The sequence below is a fragment of the Leuciscus leuciscus genome (genome assembly GCF_965113295.1).
Source record: "Leuciscus leuciscus genome assembly, chromosome: 7".
Taxonomy (NCBI): Eukaryota; Metazoa; Chordata; class Actinopteri; order Cypriniformes; family Leuciscidae; genus Leuciscus; species Leuciscus leuciscus.
Window position 1 is genome coordinate 20,333,014 of NC_138731.1, and position 18,248 is coordinate 20,351,261.

At 37.3% G+C, this 18,248-nt stretch overlaps 1 protein-coding gene across 1 annotated transcript in view; it reads left to right on the forward strand.

Moving 5' to 3' along the window:
• Positions 1 to 18,104, forward strand: part of ptprna (protein tyrosine phosphatase receptor type Na) — a 32,719-nt gene extending 14,615 nt beyond the window's left edge. The window contains exons 7-23 of the mRNA XM_082175803.1: positions 351 to 476; positions 664 to 695; positions 1,267 to 1,538; positions 2,194 to 2,280; positions 2,412 to 2,491; positions 2,647 to 2,711; positions 10,585 to 10,794; positions 12,286 to 12,498; positions 12,805 to 12,952; positions 13,401 to 13,474; positions 13,631 to 13,708; positions 13,943 to 14,062; positions 14,143 to 14,309; positions 15,856 to 15,909; positions 16,012 to 16,076; positions 16,161 to 16,234; positions 17,297 to 18,104. Of these exons, the coding sequence (XP_082031929.1) occupies positions 351 to 476; positions 664 to 695; positions 1,267 to 1,538; positions 2,194 to 2,280; positions 2,412 to 2,491; positions 2,647 to 2,711; positions 10,585 to 10,794; positions 12,286 to 12,498; positions 12,805 to 12,952; positions 13,401 to 13,474; positions 13,631 to 13,708; positions 13,943 to 14,062; positions 14,143 to 14,309; positions 15,856 to 15,909; positions 16,012 to 16,076; positions 16,161 to 16,234; positions 17,297 to 17,368 (1,937 nt within the window). The 3' untranslated portion in view covers positions 17,369 to 18,104. The remainder of the gene's footprint in view (positions 1 to 350; positions 477 to 663; positions 696 to 1,266; positions 1,539 to 2,193; positions 2,281 to 2,411; positions 2,492 to 2,646; positions 2,712 to 10,584; positions 10,795 to 12,285; positions 12,499 to 12,804; positions 12,953 to 13,400; positions 13,475 to 13,630; positions 13,709 to 13,942; positions 14,063 to 14,142; positions 14,310 to 15,855; positions 15,910 to 16,011; positions 16,077 to 16,160; positions 16,235 to 17,296) is intronic.
• The last annotated feature ends 144 nt before the right edge of the window (positions 18,105 to 18,248 follow it).

Sequence of the window (18,248 nt, forward strand, 5' to 3'; positions counted from 1 at the left end):
TGCTTTAGTTTTGAATTGGAGTAAATTCATATTACAGAGCTGTTTATTGTATCTTGCATGTGTATTTTGAACTTGTTTGCTCACAGATTTCCTTTCCTAAACTTAACAATACAAATATGTTTTTGTGAAACTCAAGGATGGGATTCCTGTATCTAAAATAGAAGCTATTGGTGCTAGTTTAACACCAAGGTCATGGTGTAAATCCCAGGAAATGCACTACTGTAATGTTTGATGTTAGTGGTTCTTTTAGGGTTTGCAGAGTTAGAATTTAATTGTATGGTGCAACAAAACGTCACCTTGATATATGACAATGAACTCTTGAATGTTGAATCTTGAACTTTGTGTTACAGATGATAAACTGGCGCAGTTGGCAAGTCTTTCAAAGGGTCTTGGGGTGGACCCACGAGACCTGAGCCCTCAGCAGATAAAAAGACTAACTCTAGTGTTACAGCTGCTACAAAACATGGAGAACACAGGTATATAGTGGCATCACAACACAAACAAATGTACTTATGGCATGCATGCAGACATATGCATCGTCAAAACTGCCTGAACCATATAGGAGGAAGTCACTGCATCTGGTCTTTTATTTTAATATCATTTAGATTATTCGGGGGACAAAAGCACTGTGTGATGTTTTTTTCTTATCTTTCTGTTCCTCAGATCAATCCCCAGGGACAGTCACGGTAAAAGAGGTAGGCGCATCTAATGATTCATCTAAACGCTAAAAGAAACTATTAACAATTTCACCTGGATTCGTTTTTAAACAACACTTTTAACACACAGTTGAATGAGTCACCTAATTATTTAAATAACACTGGCACTTATCATAAAGCTTGAAAAAGTTTGTAATGTATTAACTAACATGAAATAACAATGAGCAATACATTTGTTACTGTATTAGTAAATCTTTGTTAATGTTAGTTAATAAAAATACAGCTGTTCATTGTTTGTTCATGTTGCTTCACAGTGCATTATCTAATGTTAACAAATACAACTTTTGATTTTAATAATGTATTAGTAAATGTTGAAATGAATATTAACCAAGAGTAATAAATGCTGTAGAAGTATTGTTCATTCTTAGTTCATGTTAACTAAGGTAGTTAACTAATGTTAACTAATGAACCTTATTGTAAAGTGTTTAAAGTGTAAAGAGTAATTAATTAGCTGTACATTGCATTTTCAGGTTTAAAAAATCTATGCAGAATAATTTGTAAAATGTTTAGTTTTTTTCCAACACGTAACAGTTTGTGTTCTTCTCGACAGACAATTGTAGAGGGCAGTGAAAAAGTGTCACAAAAAGGAGCCAAACCCCCCTCACCTGTTTCAGCTCTGCCCTCCACCCCACCATCCCAGCGGACCCCTACCCGGCCCGCATCCACACCAGCCCCTGTCACTGTGCCTAAGGGAGACAGTGTGGGACCCACCCTGTCAGCAAAAGACCTGGATTTAAAAGAGAAAACCGCCAACATCCTGAAAACCGCTAAGGATGGGACAAACACCAGAGAGGAATATGGATACATCGTCACTAATCAGAGGTAGGAGTCACAGTCAAGCTCCTAAAACTATTTATGGTTTTGTACTGTTCATTCAGCTAAAATTGACTGTGATGTAGAAGACATTTGTAGACACAGTAATCCATGCTCAACTTGAAGCAGTGAAGCATCTTCTTCTAAGTTTTAAGAAAATTTATATTTTTAATTTATATATATATATGTATATATATATATTAATTTAAATGTGTAGTCAATTTTTTTTTTTTCTTATTTCTAAAATATTTAATCAGGAAATTGCTCTTTGTGAGTGCAATCTGTATACAATTTATTATATTATTTATTAAATAATTTATTATTTTATGTAAAATGATTTATGTAATTATGACTGGAAAAGCCATGAGCGGTCTTTATAGAAATGTATGGCAAGATATATGGATATATATATTTTTTTTTATTCTATGTAAGATAAATTTAAGGTGACCACATCAAATCTACATACCATTTAAATGTTTTAATTAGAAATAGAAATATAGAAATTGATCAGTTTTTCCTCTTTCAGAGTCCATTGTGTGATTTTTCTGATGATTCATTTTTGTTAATATGGCTGAATGTTCCTCGAAATGTGTTTCATTTATTTGTCAATTTGAATGCTCATAATAAAACGTGTATTATATGTCTTCCTGTGTTTTCCCTCCAGTCATTTAAGTCTGTATGACGGGGTGAAACTCTTAGAGACCCTGGCAGAGAGAATCCATCTCTCCACGAGCAGTTTCATCAACATCAGGTAAAGTGTGTGTGTGTGTGTGTGTGTTGGGGGGGGGGTTGCATTGCTGGATGGAGAGACTAACACATTGGTGAATAAAGGGTGAGAATAAAAGACAACATTTGGCCGTTTGTCTCTGTTCATGTGTGCAGCGTGGTTGGTTCTGCCCTGACGTTCAGGATCCGACAGAACTCTCTAAATCTCAGCGCAGAGGATGTGGCCAATAAAGCCGGTGAGTGACAAGCCTTCTCGTTTGGACCGTTAAATTTACATCCAGCTGGCCGGGGAAAGGGAGAGAGAGAGGATTTGATGAAAGGGAAAAAGAATGAGCAGGCACTTATTGATTAATTCACACATTCACAAACATGTTTTGTCTTTATATTGCAGTAGCTGAGAAGAAGTTCCTCGAGGGTGAGACAGGTTTGAAAATCATCCAGACTGGAGTGGGAGAGGTAAGAATATCCTCCAACCACAAACTGAAAAAAATAAAAAAATAAACACATTCACTGTGATCAGCAGGTCTATTGATTAGCGATTATGGGAACCGGTTTGTACAATGAGGCATTCTCTCTTGTCAGTCAGCAACAGAACTGGCCACACAGGTTATTATTCTCTACATATCCGTCCTCATCAAGGCAACATTCTCATTGAAATTCATAGATTCTACGGTTTTGTCCGTCTATTATGTACAGATGTCGTACCGAGATATAATTCTCGGTTCTCATGAATCACTTTGGCGTTTAATACTGAACCGAACAAGGAGGGCATTTGAAACGAAATGTTTTTGAAATCGTCACCGTTCATCTCGAACCGTCCCCACTGTACCGTTCCCCCGTCTCAAATCCTCCAGCGTTTTTTTCCCCGCTGTGCCTCATTTCTCTCCCTCACTCATTCTTTCTCTTCTTGTCCCATGCCATTCTCCCCTCTGCCATTCTCTTTTTGTTACCTCTGCCTTTGACCCCTCCCCGTCCCTTTCTCCCTCGCTCCCCCACTTTCTTGGGTGGCTTTTGTGCTCAGTGCATATTGAGGCGTTCTGCTCTCCCTCGTTCGCTCCCCTTTCACTTTGTACAGCTGTTGCAGGCCCTTGAATGCAGAATAATGTCTTTTGTTGCATCCGGCTGCTCATATTTTTAATTATTCTTTCTTGTTCTATTGTGGGCTGTGACACTTTCTTTGCTCTGAAGTGCACGGTGTATGAGTGTGTGTGTGTGTGTGTGTGTGTGTGTGTGCACTCTCCCTGTCTTTTATCTTATAATTTTCTCTCCCTCTGCCTCAGTAATGAGACCTGCTTGCACCTGACTGTTTTTTGTCCGCCTTTTATGGGGATACATGCTTTTCTGCTTAGGCTGTTTAGTCTCTCTGTGCTTCTTTCTTTCTCTGTGAGTCTCTTTCTTCACTTTTATTCTCTTCTTTAATGAATTAAAGTTTTTGCGTCCCATGGTGACATACATAGCAATGCCCAAATTTTGGGACTCCCACTGAGATTGCCTTGAAATTTTATTAATGACAAATTTTGTTTGTACCCTAGAGCATTTATTGAACGTCACATCCTGAAAATCCTTTTTAAGCTTAAAACGACTAAAATATCCAAACTAAAACATATGTATTAGTCCATTTTTAGACGATATATATATACTATATATATATGTCATCTAAGAATGGACTAATACATAAATGGTTCTGTCAGGCACTTCATAATAGAACCTTTTAGTGGTTCCCTTCATGGGACCATTTTATGGATTCAATTGCAATTTATTAACTTTGTTGTAATTTATTTTTTATTTGAATGACATTTTATGAATTAAACAGCTCATAAACATACTTTATTTCTACATAAAATTAAAATAACCTGTTAAACATGAAAGTATTATGCAATCATTTAAGACATTTCTCCTTATATAGAACGTTTTCTATACAGAACCCCATTGAAGACTGTATCAATCGAAGCACTTATTATTCTATAAATCATTGTCCCGTATTGTCTCCAGCTTATTCCAGATGTGAAGGCTAAGTGTTTGTGTCCTTGCCAAACCATATTACTTACGAACCCCTTTTTGGGCCCATTGGCACTTTCCTTACACCCCATTCGTTGTACCCCCCTCCTGCTCCTGTTGCTTTCGGCCCATTTTTTCCCCCTCCTCTCTCTCTCTCTCTCTCTCTCGCTCTCTCACGGACGACCTATCCAGGGCATCAGTACCTCCCCCACCCCTCCATTTCACCATCAGCAACATGTGGAGCTGTCGCTACGGCAACGACGTTTGATGTGACAAGTGGCGGCATTGGTTGAATGGGGCTGAGAGGCAGCGAGGCCTTCATATGAGTCGGACACAGCTTGGGGAGGCACATTCTCTCTTTCCCCTCCCTTTTCTTGTCCTTCCCATTTATTTTCACTCATTTACCTTTTCGCTCCGGCACTACATGTATGCCACTCTTTCCCTCCGTTTTGGTTTCTCACGTCAACCACCGGCTACTTTGAAGCGCTTGCTTGATGCTTTGCTTAAGTTGTTCGACCGGGGATGCGTGGACTTTGAGGAGGCTTGAAAATGTGAGATTGAAGACGGCCCTGCTCGTGGTGTTGTGGCGCGTGTGATGTAAAGAGGTATACGAGATGTGTGCCGGTGAGTTCTGTTTAATTCCAGATCTATTGAGGCTGTTGGCCTTTATTTCATTTTTAAATGCTGTGATGCTAAATTATATATGCTGATGTTTATCTGATGGTTGTTTTTGACACTATTATATATTTTCCTTATGAATAATGTAAAAAAATTATGCATATAAAGACGTAGGCTACTTAACGCTTTATTAGTTGATCCACGTACTGATGCCATTAATCATGCGCCCTGATTTAATTTGTAAAAAATAATACAAATAAAATACAAATATTTCATAAACTCTTTTTCAGGACATCTTTTTTTCTCTTTGCCACATGTGGAAATTGTTTAAAGAAAAGTGAAAATTTCACATTGCAATACATTTAATCATTTGTTTTGTTTTGAAAAGATCACAGGTCATAAAAATTTTGTTGAACTTAACATTTTTCTATTTGCACACCCATACACACCTTGGATTATAAAATCAGTTACAAACTGCGACACAGTTGTGAATAATGCTGTATTTTAAGTGGAAGTCAGTGTTTTGCATTATATATTGTAGGATTTATCAGTTATTTAATTTTGCATAAAACAAATGTACCATGACCACTCAAACTTTTACTTTCACTCATACTGTTACTAAACAGCACCAGACTAAACTTGTAAAAACATATTCAAATATTTTTTTTCTCTCTCTCCCTCCAGTTTTACAGGGGTCAAAATTACACATTTTAATTGTATACATATATACCTATATATTAGTGCTCACTCACTCACTAACTCACTTACTCACTCACTCACTCACTTACTCACTCACTCACACACACACATACATATTTACAAACTTGTATGTTAGATGCGATTAATCGATTTGACACCACTACTATATATACACTTTTTTAAATACAATTAAACAAAAACTTGCCTCCATATTGTATCATCATATCTTACCATAATAATCAAAATAGTTTATCTTTAAATTTGTCTTTTACTATTTGGTAATATTTGAAAAATTATGATAAGATTTCAGATCTCTAAAAATGAATACTAAAATAACACATTAACAACAATGTGTTTGGTTACAGTTCACATCTTCAGTATTATGCAGCGTGGCGCACACTCGAATGTGTGTGATGGAACATTTTTGTTAAACCCTGTTTTTAAGAATCGTCTTGAATAGTGATGTCAGGTGGACTGGTTGCTGTGGTAACAGGGCAGAGCAGGCTGGATGAGTGAGATGATGTAATCCGTTTGTAGTCATTGCAGGTGCATCTAAGTTCATACTATTTCTCAAGGTTTCATGTACTAATTATAAAAAGGCATTACTGTAAGGTCGCAAAATAAGTTTTATCGCATAAAATGTTTTTATTACGTACTGCTAAAGTGACCCACTCAGTGACCGGAAATTAACTGGACATTTTTTTCATGTTAACTTGAAATAAATTTCATTGTTTACCCATATAGTTTTATAGTAAAAATAGCCCCATAATCGAAACTTTCTTTTCATTATTTTCTAGTTTCGACCTAGATAGTGCTAAATCAAATGAATGGTTGTTGCACTCCGTGCTATTACAAATATTGTTGATAAAAAAACTGCAAGGGACAGAAAAATCTTTCATTATAAACTCTCTGAAGGTTTTTTTTTTTTTTTTAGAGGAAACTTAATGAAAACTGCACACCTTCTGCTGTGCAATATTAAGGCTGAGAGAGACGACGGCTGTGATGAGAATTCTGACGAGTCATAGTCTGAGCGCGTCTATCAGATAAGATTGAGTCCTGCTGAATTGTGAAATCAATTGACAAGGAGTGAATGGAGCAGAAGATACATAATGGGACAGACAGACTGATGAAATCTTAGATCACCGAGAGTCTCGGAGATGGTTGACGCTTCATTTCTCACTCGGACTTCTCGGCCGTGCCTATTGCCTATTGTGATTCAGAGTGCGAAGCTTTCAGTGATCTTTGCCCCCGAGATCTTCCAAAAACAAACAACCACAAACACACACACACACACACAGCCATACGTGTGTGTTTGTGTGTGTGTGTGTGCATCTTCTTTTTCTGTGGCTGAGGTCAAAGGGCGCGGTAGATGTCAGAGGGGTCATGGGGGAACCGAGGAGGGGGTCCTGGGACCCTGAATCCTATTTTCCCGCTTCTTGAGGAACAGATGTTTGAATTATGCTCCTCGGCTAGCAGCTTATTGTGATTCAAATGCACATTCGTATTCGTGGCGACTTGTTCGTGTGTGTGGAGTACGTGTTGAACTTTTCTTTACGTAAATATGACCTCACTTGTACGGTTATTCCTCACGTATCACCCTCTCCGGACCCATTTCACCCCTCCTGCGCAAGAGTTTTACTCTCTCGTTCCCTGTAACCATGCTTTCTCTCCTTGAGATCAGTTGCCTTCTCTCCCGCTTTCTCTCTGCCTCCTCATTTCTCTGCCTGCTCCGCTCAGACCTTGGGGGGCCTTTGTCCTCTTGTCCTAAACCAGCTCATTTTTCCTGCCTGCTCCCGTGCCCCATTCTAAAAGCCTGTCAGTCTTCCTTTCGGGGGCCTCTCTGGAGTAGCAGGTGAGGCGCCCCACACCCCTTATCTCCTCCTCCATTGTCCTTCCGTCCAGTCGCGCACCCTTGCTTCAACACCACCACCCCCTCCCTCCTTCAATCTCTTCTCCGGAACATTCTTCCAGCTTTTCAGGAGAAAAGGCCGAATTTGAGTGGGAACAAGAGGGATAGAATGAAACGTGTGAGGAACAGAGAAGGAGAAAGAGAGGGAGAGTGGGTGCGAGGAGGACAGGGAGCGAGGGGGGGAAATAGTTGATGAATTTCGAGAAAGGACAAAAAAGAAGGGAAGGCGTCCTAACCTCTTTGTGGTCAGACTTAAGTGCTTATTCACTCAATCTTTTTCTTTTGCTAGCTCAGCTCTAACGGCTGCAGAGCCCGCTTTGAAGGCCTGAAGGTCTGTTCCACTTTCACAGAACAGCCAGTGGGTGTCTGTGCGAAAATTATAGCCGGTGTAAGAATAGACTGTTGAAAGCTCCTGTTGCATTTTTTCCTGTTTTGTTCTTAATGTTTCCTGTTTTGTTCTACATGTTGTTCGACAAGAGATTTATAGTAGACCTTTTTTTTTTCAATTGTGGAAAAGTAAGGGTAATATATGTCAAGCTCTGTATTGCATAAAAACTGTCTCAAAAGATTGTGTTCAGTTGTATTCAACCAACTATTATTAAATAGTATGGTTTGTACAGTAAATTCTTTGATCATCTTTGGTTGATGTGAGAGGCATATAGTTTAAACAAATGGAGGGATCAAGTAACTGTTCTTTTTGCCATAATCCCCTATTCTTTTCCAGAATTATTTCAATGGCAAATAATAATTGATATGCTGGATGAAAGTAATATTAATTTTAGACTTTTTAAGTTATACATTTTGTTATCAATGAAATTAATCAATCATACATTTACTTGAGCAAGTGCAGTTGTGTGATTATGTATTTTTTGTCATCTTAGTCTTACAGAAGCTCTGGTTTAGTTTAGTTTAGTTTAGTATAAATGTAATTATTAATGACATAATTTAAGCATACATTTACATAAGCAAGTGCATTTTTGTAATTATGAATTTGGTAACACTTTATTTGGTTACACTATTTAAAGATGACGTAGTTACATTGTACTTACTCAAATTAATTAACTACATGCACTTACTATAAGAGTTGCGGTTAGGGTATGGTTTAGGGTTAGTTACTTGTAATTATGCATAATTAACTGTTATTACTATAGTAAGTACATGTAGGAACGCTAACTGTCATCTTAAAATAAAATGTTACCCTTTATTTTAGTGTCCTTGTTACATGTACTTACCATGCATAACAGTAAATTATGCATAAGTACATGCAACTAACCCTCAACCAAACCCTAATCCTAACCCTCTAGTAAGTACATTTAGTTAATTAATATTACTCAGTACTTAAATGTATCTGTAACAAGGATACATTGAAATAAAGTGCAATCATGTATTTTTAGTAATTAAAAGTCATACAGAAGCTTTAGTTTATTTTAGTACAGTGAATATTCTCTTTTATTTGAATACTTTTGGTAAAATATTATTTACCATTAACTTATGCACTGTAGGTTTCCTGATACTTGCACACAGAGCCTAAAACTAACTTTTTGCTACACTGCCAATGGCCGGTGACTTAATAAAATGTATTGGCCATAAATATTTTTTTTTTTCGGCCATGAAACTGTTTTTGCAAAAACAGGCAGTAATGACACCAACATTTTAGATACCAGTGAATATTCACAATACTCTATTCCAGTTCTAATACCACAGCTGAAAATACTAGCCTAATTAATACATTTAAAACATTATCAAGTAAACAGCCAGTAGCCTAATAAAATAAGAACAAATAATCAAATTACAAGCAAAAGCACAAATAAATACTATATAACAATGATACAAATGAAATAAACAGTGCTTTTCATGTTTTTCCTGGCAGGTCTTACAGTAGTTTTCAGGTACAGAAATTTAATAAAGCAAGCAAATGTCAAATAACACTGCATATTCTTCACTGTATAAATTAAACATCCTTATTAATTCATCCTTATTAAAGTAACTAAAGTTATTCAGTCAAGAGCAGTGCGTGATTTTATTTCTTTGTCCTTTGTTGTCCGATTAACATTAAAAACACAGACATCAGAGATTAGGCTGCTGTCACTTTAAGAGCGATTGCGCGGATCTAAAATACTGAAACTTTAGACATAACCGACCGTTTACTGGGATATGTTTACTCGCTATTTATAGACATAACTTTGAGTGAATTTGTCAGCTCAAGTGCAAGAAGATGTACATTTTAACGTAATCGTTCATTTTAGACATACCTAAGACACCGAAATAATAAAACACCTAAAGGTGATAATTAAAATGGACACGGATTGAATAGATGTTCCTGTCAGTGTTACATACTAAGGTGGTTTCTTTAGATAACACCACATGTGATTTCATTGAACAGCGTAGGCGTTTTGACAATAGCATATTTCCTCTCGTCTCTCATTTCCTCTGCTCACCGTGATGGCCATGAATTACATTGAGCATTCTGCTGTTGCCATGGTAGCACTACGGCCTGTTCTCCCCTGCTGAGGCTCCCAGACACCATGGCAACACCAACAGGCAGGGGTTGGAGACACGGGGGTAGAGGGGCTGCATGACATCAGCAATCATTGCGTCTCTTCGTTTTCTTGTTCTCTTGATGTGCTATAAGTACAGATTGTGAAAACGGGTAAGAAAGAGAGAGACGGAGAGAGAGAGATCGAATAAAAATAAAGGAGAGTATGAAAGAGATCCCCTCAGAGTGATTGACCCCTCCATTGTGTGGGGGATTTCCTTAATTGTTTACTTGCTGGTAATTATTCAGTGGGGCGGGCGGGTCAGTGACTTTGTCTAATTATTTCAGGGTGGCACGTGGCTGTGCGCGTGTGCCTTGGTTGCCAGGGTAATTAGTAGTCGATGATGACATCCGACTTGTTTACACAAACAGAGAGAGAGACAAAAGAGGGGACGAGAGACACTGTTTCGTGCCAGAGAAGGCACACGAACGCTGCACCTTCCTCATTTGCTCCTTGTGATGTCTGGAATGCTTTTATTTTCATTTCCTCGCATGTTGTATTTCTGTGCCATCGCCCTCTTTGCATTATGTTATCTCACGTTTGTTTATTTTTCTCTCCCTCATCATAGAGGAGTGAGGGGCGTGGCTTGCCCCAGGCCACACGGATAGGGGAGGGGTCGCGTGGTGTCATCCTGACAATGGTGGCCATGGCGTGTGTGGGCACGGTGCTGATAGTCGCCCTGGCGGTCGCCTGTCTCCGTCACCATGCCCGACAGTTAGCCTCTGGCAAATTGGGTCTGGGACCAGAAGCTGGTGTGGAAACCCACTTTGATTACCAGGTAGCCCACACTGTTAAACACACACAAGCTTCAACACAAATGCAAATGCTTCTGAGAAGGATTTTTCAATATTTTATATATATTGCCATAAAACAGTAATATTGTCTTCTATTTGAATATATTTTAAACTATAATTTTGTGATGTCAAAGCTGAATTTTCAGCATCATTCCTCCAGTCTTCAGTGTCACATGATCCTTCAGAAATCGTTCTAATATGATGATTTGATGCTCAAGAAACATTTCTTATTATTATCAATGTTGAAAACAGTTTTGCTGCTTAATATTTTTTGTGGAAACCATGTTAAATTTTTTTAATATTCTTTATATATTCAATTGTATAGAAGTAGGAAGGTGGGCGATATGATCAAAACATTACGTCACGATATAAGTACTTTTATTTCATGATAATGATATATATCACAATGTAGTTATTTTTGCTTTAAATAAGGTTTTATGGTATCAAACATTTTGAAATTTCATAATTCTTGTCACTATTTTCAATATCACTAAAAACTAATACTAGTCTAAGTAAAAAAAAGCTTACTGAAGACAAGTTAACATTGATCAAATAAGAACAAAGAAATGAATTGCAAGCATATAGGAAAATAAACTACAATAGAACAAAGACACAAATGAAATAGACCAACCTGAAAAAATTCAAGCACTAGAAATTCTACATAAATACCACATACTACAAAAACCTGCATAGTCTTCAATGTGTAAATTAAATATACACTTATTCTTCTTAAAGTTACAGAAGTGATTCAGTGAAGAGCAGCGAGAGATTTTCTCTCTTTAGTTGTTTGATCAACATTAATGACACAGACGACATCAGGTATTTTACTGGTATTTACAGGTATTAGGCTACTGTCGCTTTAAGACTGACTGCATGGATCCAGAATACGTTTTCTTTCTCAACTGTTATCTCAACTGCTAAGACATAAATGACTGTGTTTACCTGCAAAGACACATAAGTGTATTTAACCGCACAAGCCCAATTAGGCGGCAAAAAGAACTCAGTTCAGAACTCGCACGAACTATATAGTGAAGTGAGTTCTCTGTTGCTGCAGTATACTGCGCTTCAACGGTGAAAAATCACTTGCTTTTAAAACGCAATGCTTAAAAATGATAAGCTTTCAGCACAGCAGCGTCACGTGAGCGTAACCGCGATAGAGACGATAGTGCGAAATCAAATTTCTACCAAGTACCAATTAATCGTGTTTACCGGTATATCGCCCACCCCATATTGAAGCATGAAATAGTGTCTAATATCTTTTCCCCTTATATCAAGAAGTTTAAAAGACGTCCTTGGGACTATTAAGTGGCATTTTTAGGATGACTAAAGCAAACACTAATCAGGTATAACTGGCATATAATCAGCACTGTAATTGCACCTTGGCTATTAGAGATATTGGTAATTGAACAGTGATGATTATTGGTCTGAAAATGTCATTTGAGTCAGTAGTGAAGAGGTTTCCCTGCATCTCTCAGGAGCTGTGTCGCCAGCACATGGCAGCCAAGTCATCGTTCACCCGTCCGGAGGCAGGGGGTCGACGGGGGACCGACACATCTCGAGTCAGCAGTGTGTCGTCTCAGTTCAGCGATGGACCGCAGCACAGTCCCAGCTCTCACAGCAGCACGCCGTCCTGGAGCGAAGAGCCTGCGCAGTCCAACATGGACATCTCCACAGGACACATGATACTGGTACAGAGCCACAAGCACACCAAAATCATATTTCAGACTTTACTTTGCTAAGAATCATACTCAAATTATTAACAGGAATTATTGCACTACAGCACATACAAGTAAATAGGTCGTAGAGTCTTTGTTTAAACATGCACAAATTTGCAGTAAATTAAAGGTAAGAATGAGTACTATTACAGGGTTTCATGTCTTATTTTAGCTATATGGTTTAAGCTGTTTCCTGAACTCTTTTATTAATTACATAGAGACAAACTAGTCTTTTATAAGCAGACACTGAAATGCTTAAAGTTCATTTGTGGTGTTCAGGCATATATGGAGGACCATCTGAAGAATAAGGACCGTTTGCAGAAAGAGTGGGAGGCTCTGTGTTCGTACCAGGCTGAGCCGAGCTCCGTCTCTATCGCCCAGTGTGAGAGCAACATGGAGAAGAACCGCTATCCTGACTTTGTGCCCTGTAAGAGCAATGTGCCAACATTTATTTCAGTGATCTCATCCATATGCTGTACACTACCGTTCAAAAGTCAGTAAGATTAGTAGTTTTATTCAGCAATGGCACAAAAAAGTGACAGTAAAGACATTTAGAATGATTTCTGAAGGATCATGTGACACTGAAGAGTGGAGTAATGATGCTGAAAATTCAGCTTTGCATCACAGGAATAAATTACACTTTAAAATATATTCAAATAGAAAACAGTTATTTTAAATTGTAATAATATTTCACAGTATTACTGTTTTTACTGTATCTTTAATCAAATAAATGCAGTCTTGCAGTCAAAAACGTATTTTACAGAACAATATTTTACACTAGTGGGAAAGGCATTTCATATAACTGGAAAATACAAAATTAGTTTTTATTTTTTTCAACATTCAGTATGTTTAATTAAAAAAAAACTCTGTTTTAGATGACCATTCGAGAGTGAAACTAAAGGCAGAGGTCAACCCCTCCAAAGAGGACTACATAAATGCCAGCACTATAGTAAGAAACAACGATTTTTATTCCACTAAAGAAGTATAAATATACTGGATATACTGGATAAGTAAATACGGGTAGAAAAACACATTATCTCTATAAAAAAGGTAAATGTGATCATGTCACAGGAAAGGGTTTTCATTTTTCTGTCTTTACCCATAGATTGATCATGATCCACGTTTACCTGCTTATATCGCAACTCAAGGACCTTTACCACACACTATTGCTGATTTCTGGCAGGTAAGTTAGACATGTTGAGAGTAATGATGACATTTTAAGATTTAGATTAAACAAATATTGGAATATTTGTAAATAATAAAAAAATTATATATATGATTATACGGTAAAGGATGATCACAAATCTAAATCACTAAATGGCTGTAAATTAAATAATAGAAATGCATTTGCAACAAAAATGCATTTCCTATATAAATCATTCTTTGTGTGCTGACACTCTTTTGGTGCATATGTTAGATGGTATGGGAAAATGGCTGTACTGTAATAGTGATGATGACCGCTTTAGTGGAGGATGGAGAAAAACAATGTGAACGTTACTGGCCTGATGAAGGATCATCTTTATACAACATCTATGAGGTGAGAAACATTAAGATTCACTTCTTTGTGAACCTTATGCTTTTAGTATGTACTACCCATTTTTTTTCTGTACATCTCAGGTGAATCTTGTGTCTGAACACATCTGGTGTAAAGACTTCTTGGTTCGTAGTTTCTACCTGAAGAACGTCCAGACTCAAGAGACCCGCACTCTGACCCAGTTTCACTTGCTGAGCTGGCCTGCGCAAGGCATTCCCACCTCCACACGACCCCTGCTGGACTTCCGCAGGTACTGCCGAAACCCAACACCTTCCTGCTGATAATAAATGAACTGGTATTGTGATAGGACTACACACACATCAGGTGTTTTCTCAAGGGAGGTAGTAGCTCCTCAAAGAAAAGATATTACAAAAGATAATAGTGTGGAAATTATTTTTCCAAGTAATACTGTCCAATAGCAACATCAGTGTAATAAGGTTCGGATGGAGGGAGGCAGCGTCCTTTTTGCCTCCCTTGAGCTTAATATGTTCTCAGAGAGAACAAAATGATAAATTCGCATGACATCAAGTTTGCAACCGGTCTTAAAATTGATAAATGACGGAAACTGATGGACTAATTACGGAGTGAACAACATCTCCACTAGGTCACATCCCAATTGAAAATAAGAAATGATTTAGGAGTTTGATGATTTTTAGTGAGCACTCTGTTAAATTAAAGGCCTTTGTGCCTGTGACCATTTTTACTGAAGATTTGTTGACTACTAATAACAATAGCCAAAAAACATCTAGTAACAAATAAATGTACATTGTAACACTTGTACATAAGATCCCATTAGATTATATATTAACACACATTAACAATGAGCAATACATTTGCTCAAGTATGTATTCATCTTTATTAATGTTAGTTAATAAAAATCAACTGTTCATTGTTAGTTCATGTTATCTTAGGTCTATTAAAGAATATTAATAATGATTTTATTAATGTGTTAGTAAATGTTTTACTTAACATTACATGCTTTATAAGTGTCTATTATTGTTATTTAATGTTAATTAATGTAAACTAATGTTATCCAAATAAACCCTATTGTTAATGCATAAATGTAATGAGTAAATATAATATTCAATATAAAATTAAAAAATAAGTTCTTGTTGATAGTGTAAGGTCAAATGTGTTCCTCATGCCTTTGACTCAGAAAGTGTATTAACATCAAATAAACTCACTTTACATTAGACTAAAACACACACACACACAAGTTTTTCATCCACATCTGTCTCATTGCAAATACTTTCCCTACTGTTTTTCCTCACTCTGATATGAGGATCTTCTTCACACTTGGGATTCCCTAATTACCTGTGGATGTTTTCTTCACCTTGAAGCCCAGTTCCCCTCAAAGTTCCTCTCCCTTGAATGCATATGCACTTCGGACCTTCTCCATTTGTGCTCGACACCCTGCCACGGGCCCTGCGTCACCCCCGTCTTTCTCTCCTCCTTCCGTCACTCTCTCTGTCTCTGATGGAGATCGGTAGGTCCCTGGACGTAGCACACCTCCCAGTGTCATTTTTGTGATTTGCAGCTAGTAGTCTGGGTCCAGTTGCATAGTCACAAAAATGATCATTGGTAGGTGTGAGTGCAGCAGGAGTGAGGCTCCATCTCCTCTCTCCCCCTTCCTTCCCCAGCATCATGCATCCTTCAATTCCTCTTTGTCGCCAGAATAATGAATCGTAGGGTTTGACAAATTGACAGTTATGCTCATTATGACATGCTTTCTCCCTTCTTCACCCCCAACCTTTCTATTCTTGCATTATGCATCTTTTTTTCCCTTTTTTTTCCAGAAAAGTAAACAAGTGCTACAGAGGACGCTCATGCCCAATCATTGTGCACTGCAGGTAAACGGCTACAAGTTGTGTCTCAGGCTCACAATATGGGCTATGTATTTCTTTCATGGAATATGAATTATTTAAATTTAAATGGTTTTCTGTTTCAAACAGCAATGGTACTGGTAGAACCGGCACCTACATTCTTATTGACATGGTACTTAACCGCATGGCGAAAGGTAAGCGCCTCATTACTCTATCTAGCCGTTTTATTTAAGTGCGCCTTGTACGCCACGCTCACAGAGGCTGTTTGTCTGTTTTAGGTGTGAAGGAGATTGACATTGCCGCCACATTGGAGCATATTCGTGACCAGAGACCAAGTATGGTACGCACTAAGGTATGTATAAAATGCTTTTCGATGATTTCAGCATGTGATTGTGCATGTTAGTATGGAAGCTTGTTTCAGCGACGCAATAAAAATAAATAAATAAAAAAGGTAATTGCGACTTTTTATCTCATAATTCAGACTTTTTCTTGTAAGATTGAGGTTTCTGAGTTTCTTGCAATTCTGAGGTTATGAACTTACAATTGTGACTTTCTCTGACAAACTCGCATTTCCAAGTTTATATCTAAAATCTCAATTTCTATGAGAAAATTCAGAATTGCGAGTTTATAAACTCGGAATTGCAAGAGATAAAGTCAGAATTGCGAGATATATATATATAACTTGCAAAATTGACTTTTTCTTGTAATTCCTAGTTTACATCTTGTAATTCTGACTTTTTCTTGTAATTCCAAGTTTACATTGTGCAAGTCTGACCTTTTCTTGTAATTCCGAGTTTACATCGTGCAACTCTGACTTTTTCTTGTAATTCCAAGTTTACATTGTGCAAGTCTGACCTTTTCTTGTAATTCCGAGTTTACATCGTGCAACTCTGACTTTTTCTTGTAATTCTGAGTTTACATCGTGCAATTTTGACTTTTTCTTGTAATTCTGAGTTTACATCGTGCAATTTTGACTTTTTCTTGTAATTCCGAGTTTACATTGTGCAACTCTGACTTTTTCTTGTAATTCCGAGTTTACATCGTGCAACTCTTGACTTTTTCTTGTAATTCTGAGTTTACATCGTGCAATTTTGACTTTTTCTTGTAATTCCTAGTTTACATCGTGCAATTCTGACTTTTACTTGTAATTCTGACTTTTTCTTGTAATTCCGAGTTTACATCGTGCAATTCGGACTTTTTCTTATAATTCCGAATTTACATTATGCATTTCTAACTATATTTCTCACAATTCAAATTTTATACCTCGCAATTCTGAGTTTATATCTTAGAGTTTATAAATTTGGAATTGCAAGAAATAAACTCGCAGTTACCTTTTTTGTTTATTATTCTGTGGTGGAAACAAGCTTTCTTGTGTTATTGTGTATTTACGCACTAAGCTTGACTGTTTCTTCAGGACCAGTTTGAGTTCGCCCTGACAGCTGTGGCAGAAGAGGTCAATGCCATTCTGAAAGCCCTTCCTCAGTGAACCACATCCCACTGCGTCCCTATTACATCCTTTCGACTTGTACTCACCTCTTTTCATGCACCTCACTCACTTTCAAAAGTCGGAAAATTAATATTGTCACACTATAAAAGACTATGAACGCTTTCTGTATGCTGGAAACACTTTACAGGGGCCAAATTCTTCAGTCCTAATTGAGTTTCAGGGAGAAACAGTGGTTTTAAGAGACAGTGATTTAAAGTGACCTAATTTCTGAACATGGACAGTATAATGTCTTTTTTATAAATATATATACACATAACGTTTGATGTTGAAAATGCAGAATCTTTACATTTTGTTGTTCTTAAAATGGTTTCTTGATCATGGTATGGCCAAAAATGCAATTCATGTATCAAATGTAAAACAGACAGAAGAACCCACCATGTCTCATGCAGTCAAACATGAGAATATATATGCACAGTCAAGACTCACGTCTGAACCCAAGAGTGGTTTGTTTCAGTGGAATGTACCTGAAAGGCACCCGTAATATCTTACGGTTCCTGTCAAATCTCTCACAAACATTCAGTGCTTTCACATCCTTAATGTCTAGTGTCTAGTGCAGCCTTTATGTCGTGTGATGATCACTGTGAATAATTCATGGAGAGCTCGGTTTGTCTATTCCTGGAGCAAATAATTTGAAAATTATCAAAAAAACAGAGAAATATATGACTATAATTTTTAAATGGTTCTGAATTAAATGTGAATCTGTGTAGCAGCACTGCTTGATGTGTGTGGCTTTTTCTTTCATTATGATCATGCAGACTGAACTCTGCAATTTATTAACAAAATATATATGGCTTTGAATGTAGAAAGCTGCTTTTTCCTGTAGACTGTGTAGTTAAGACCAAACCTAAGTCATATAACC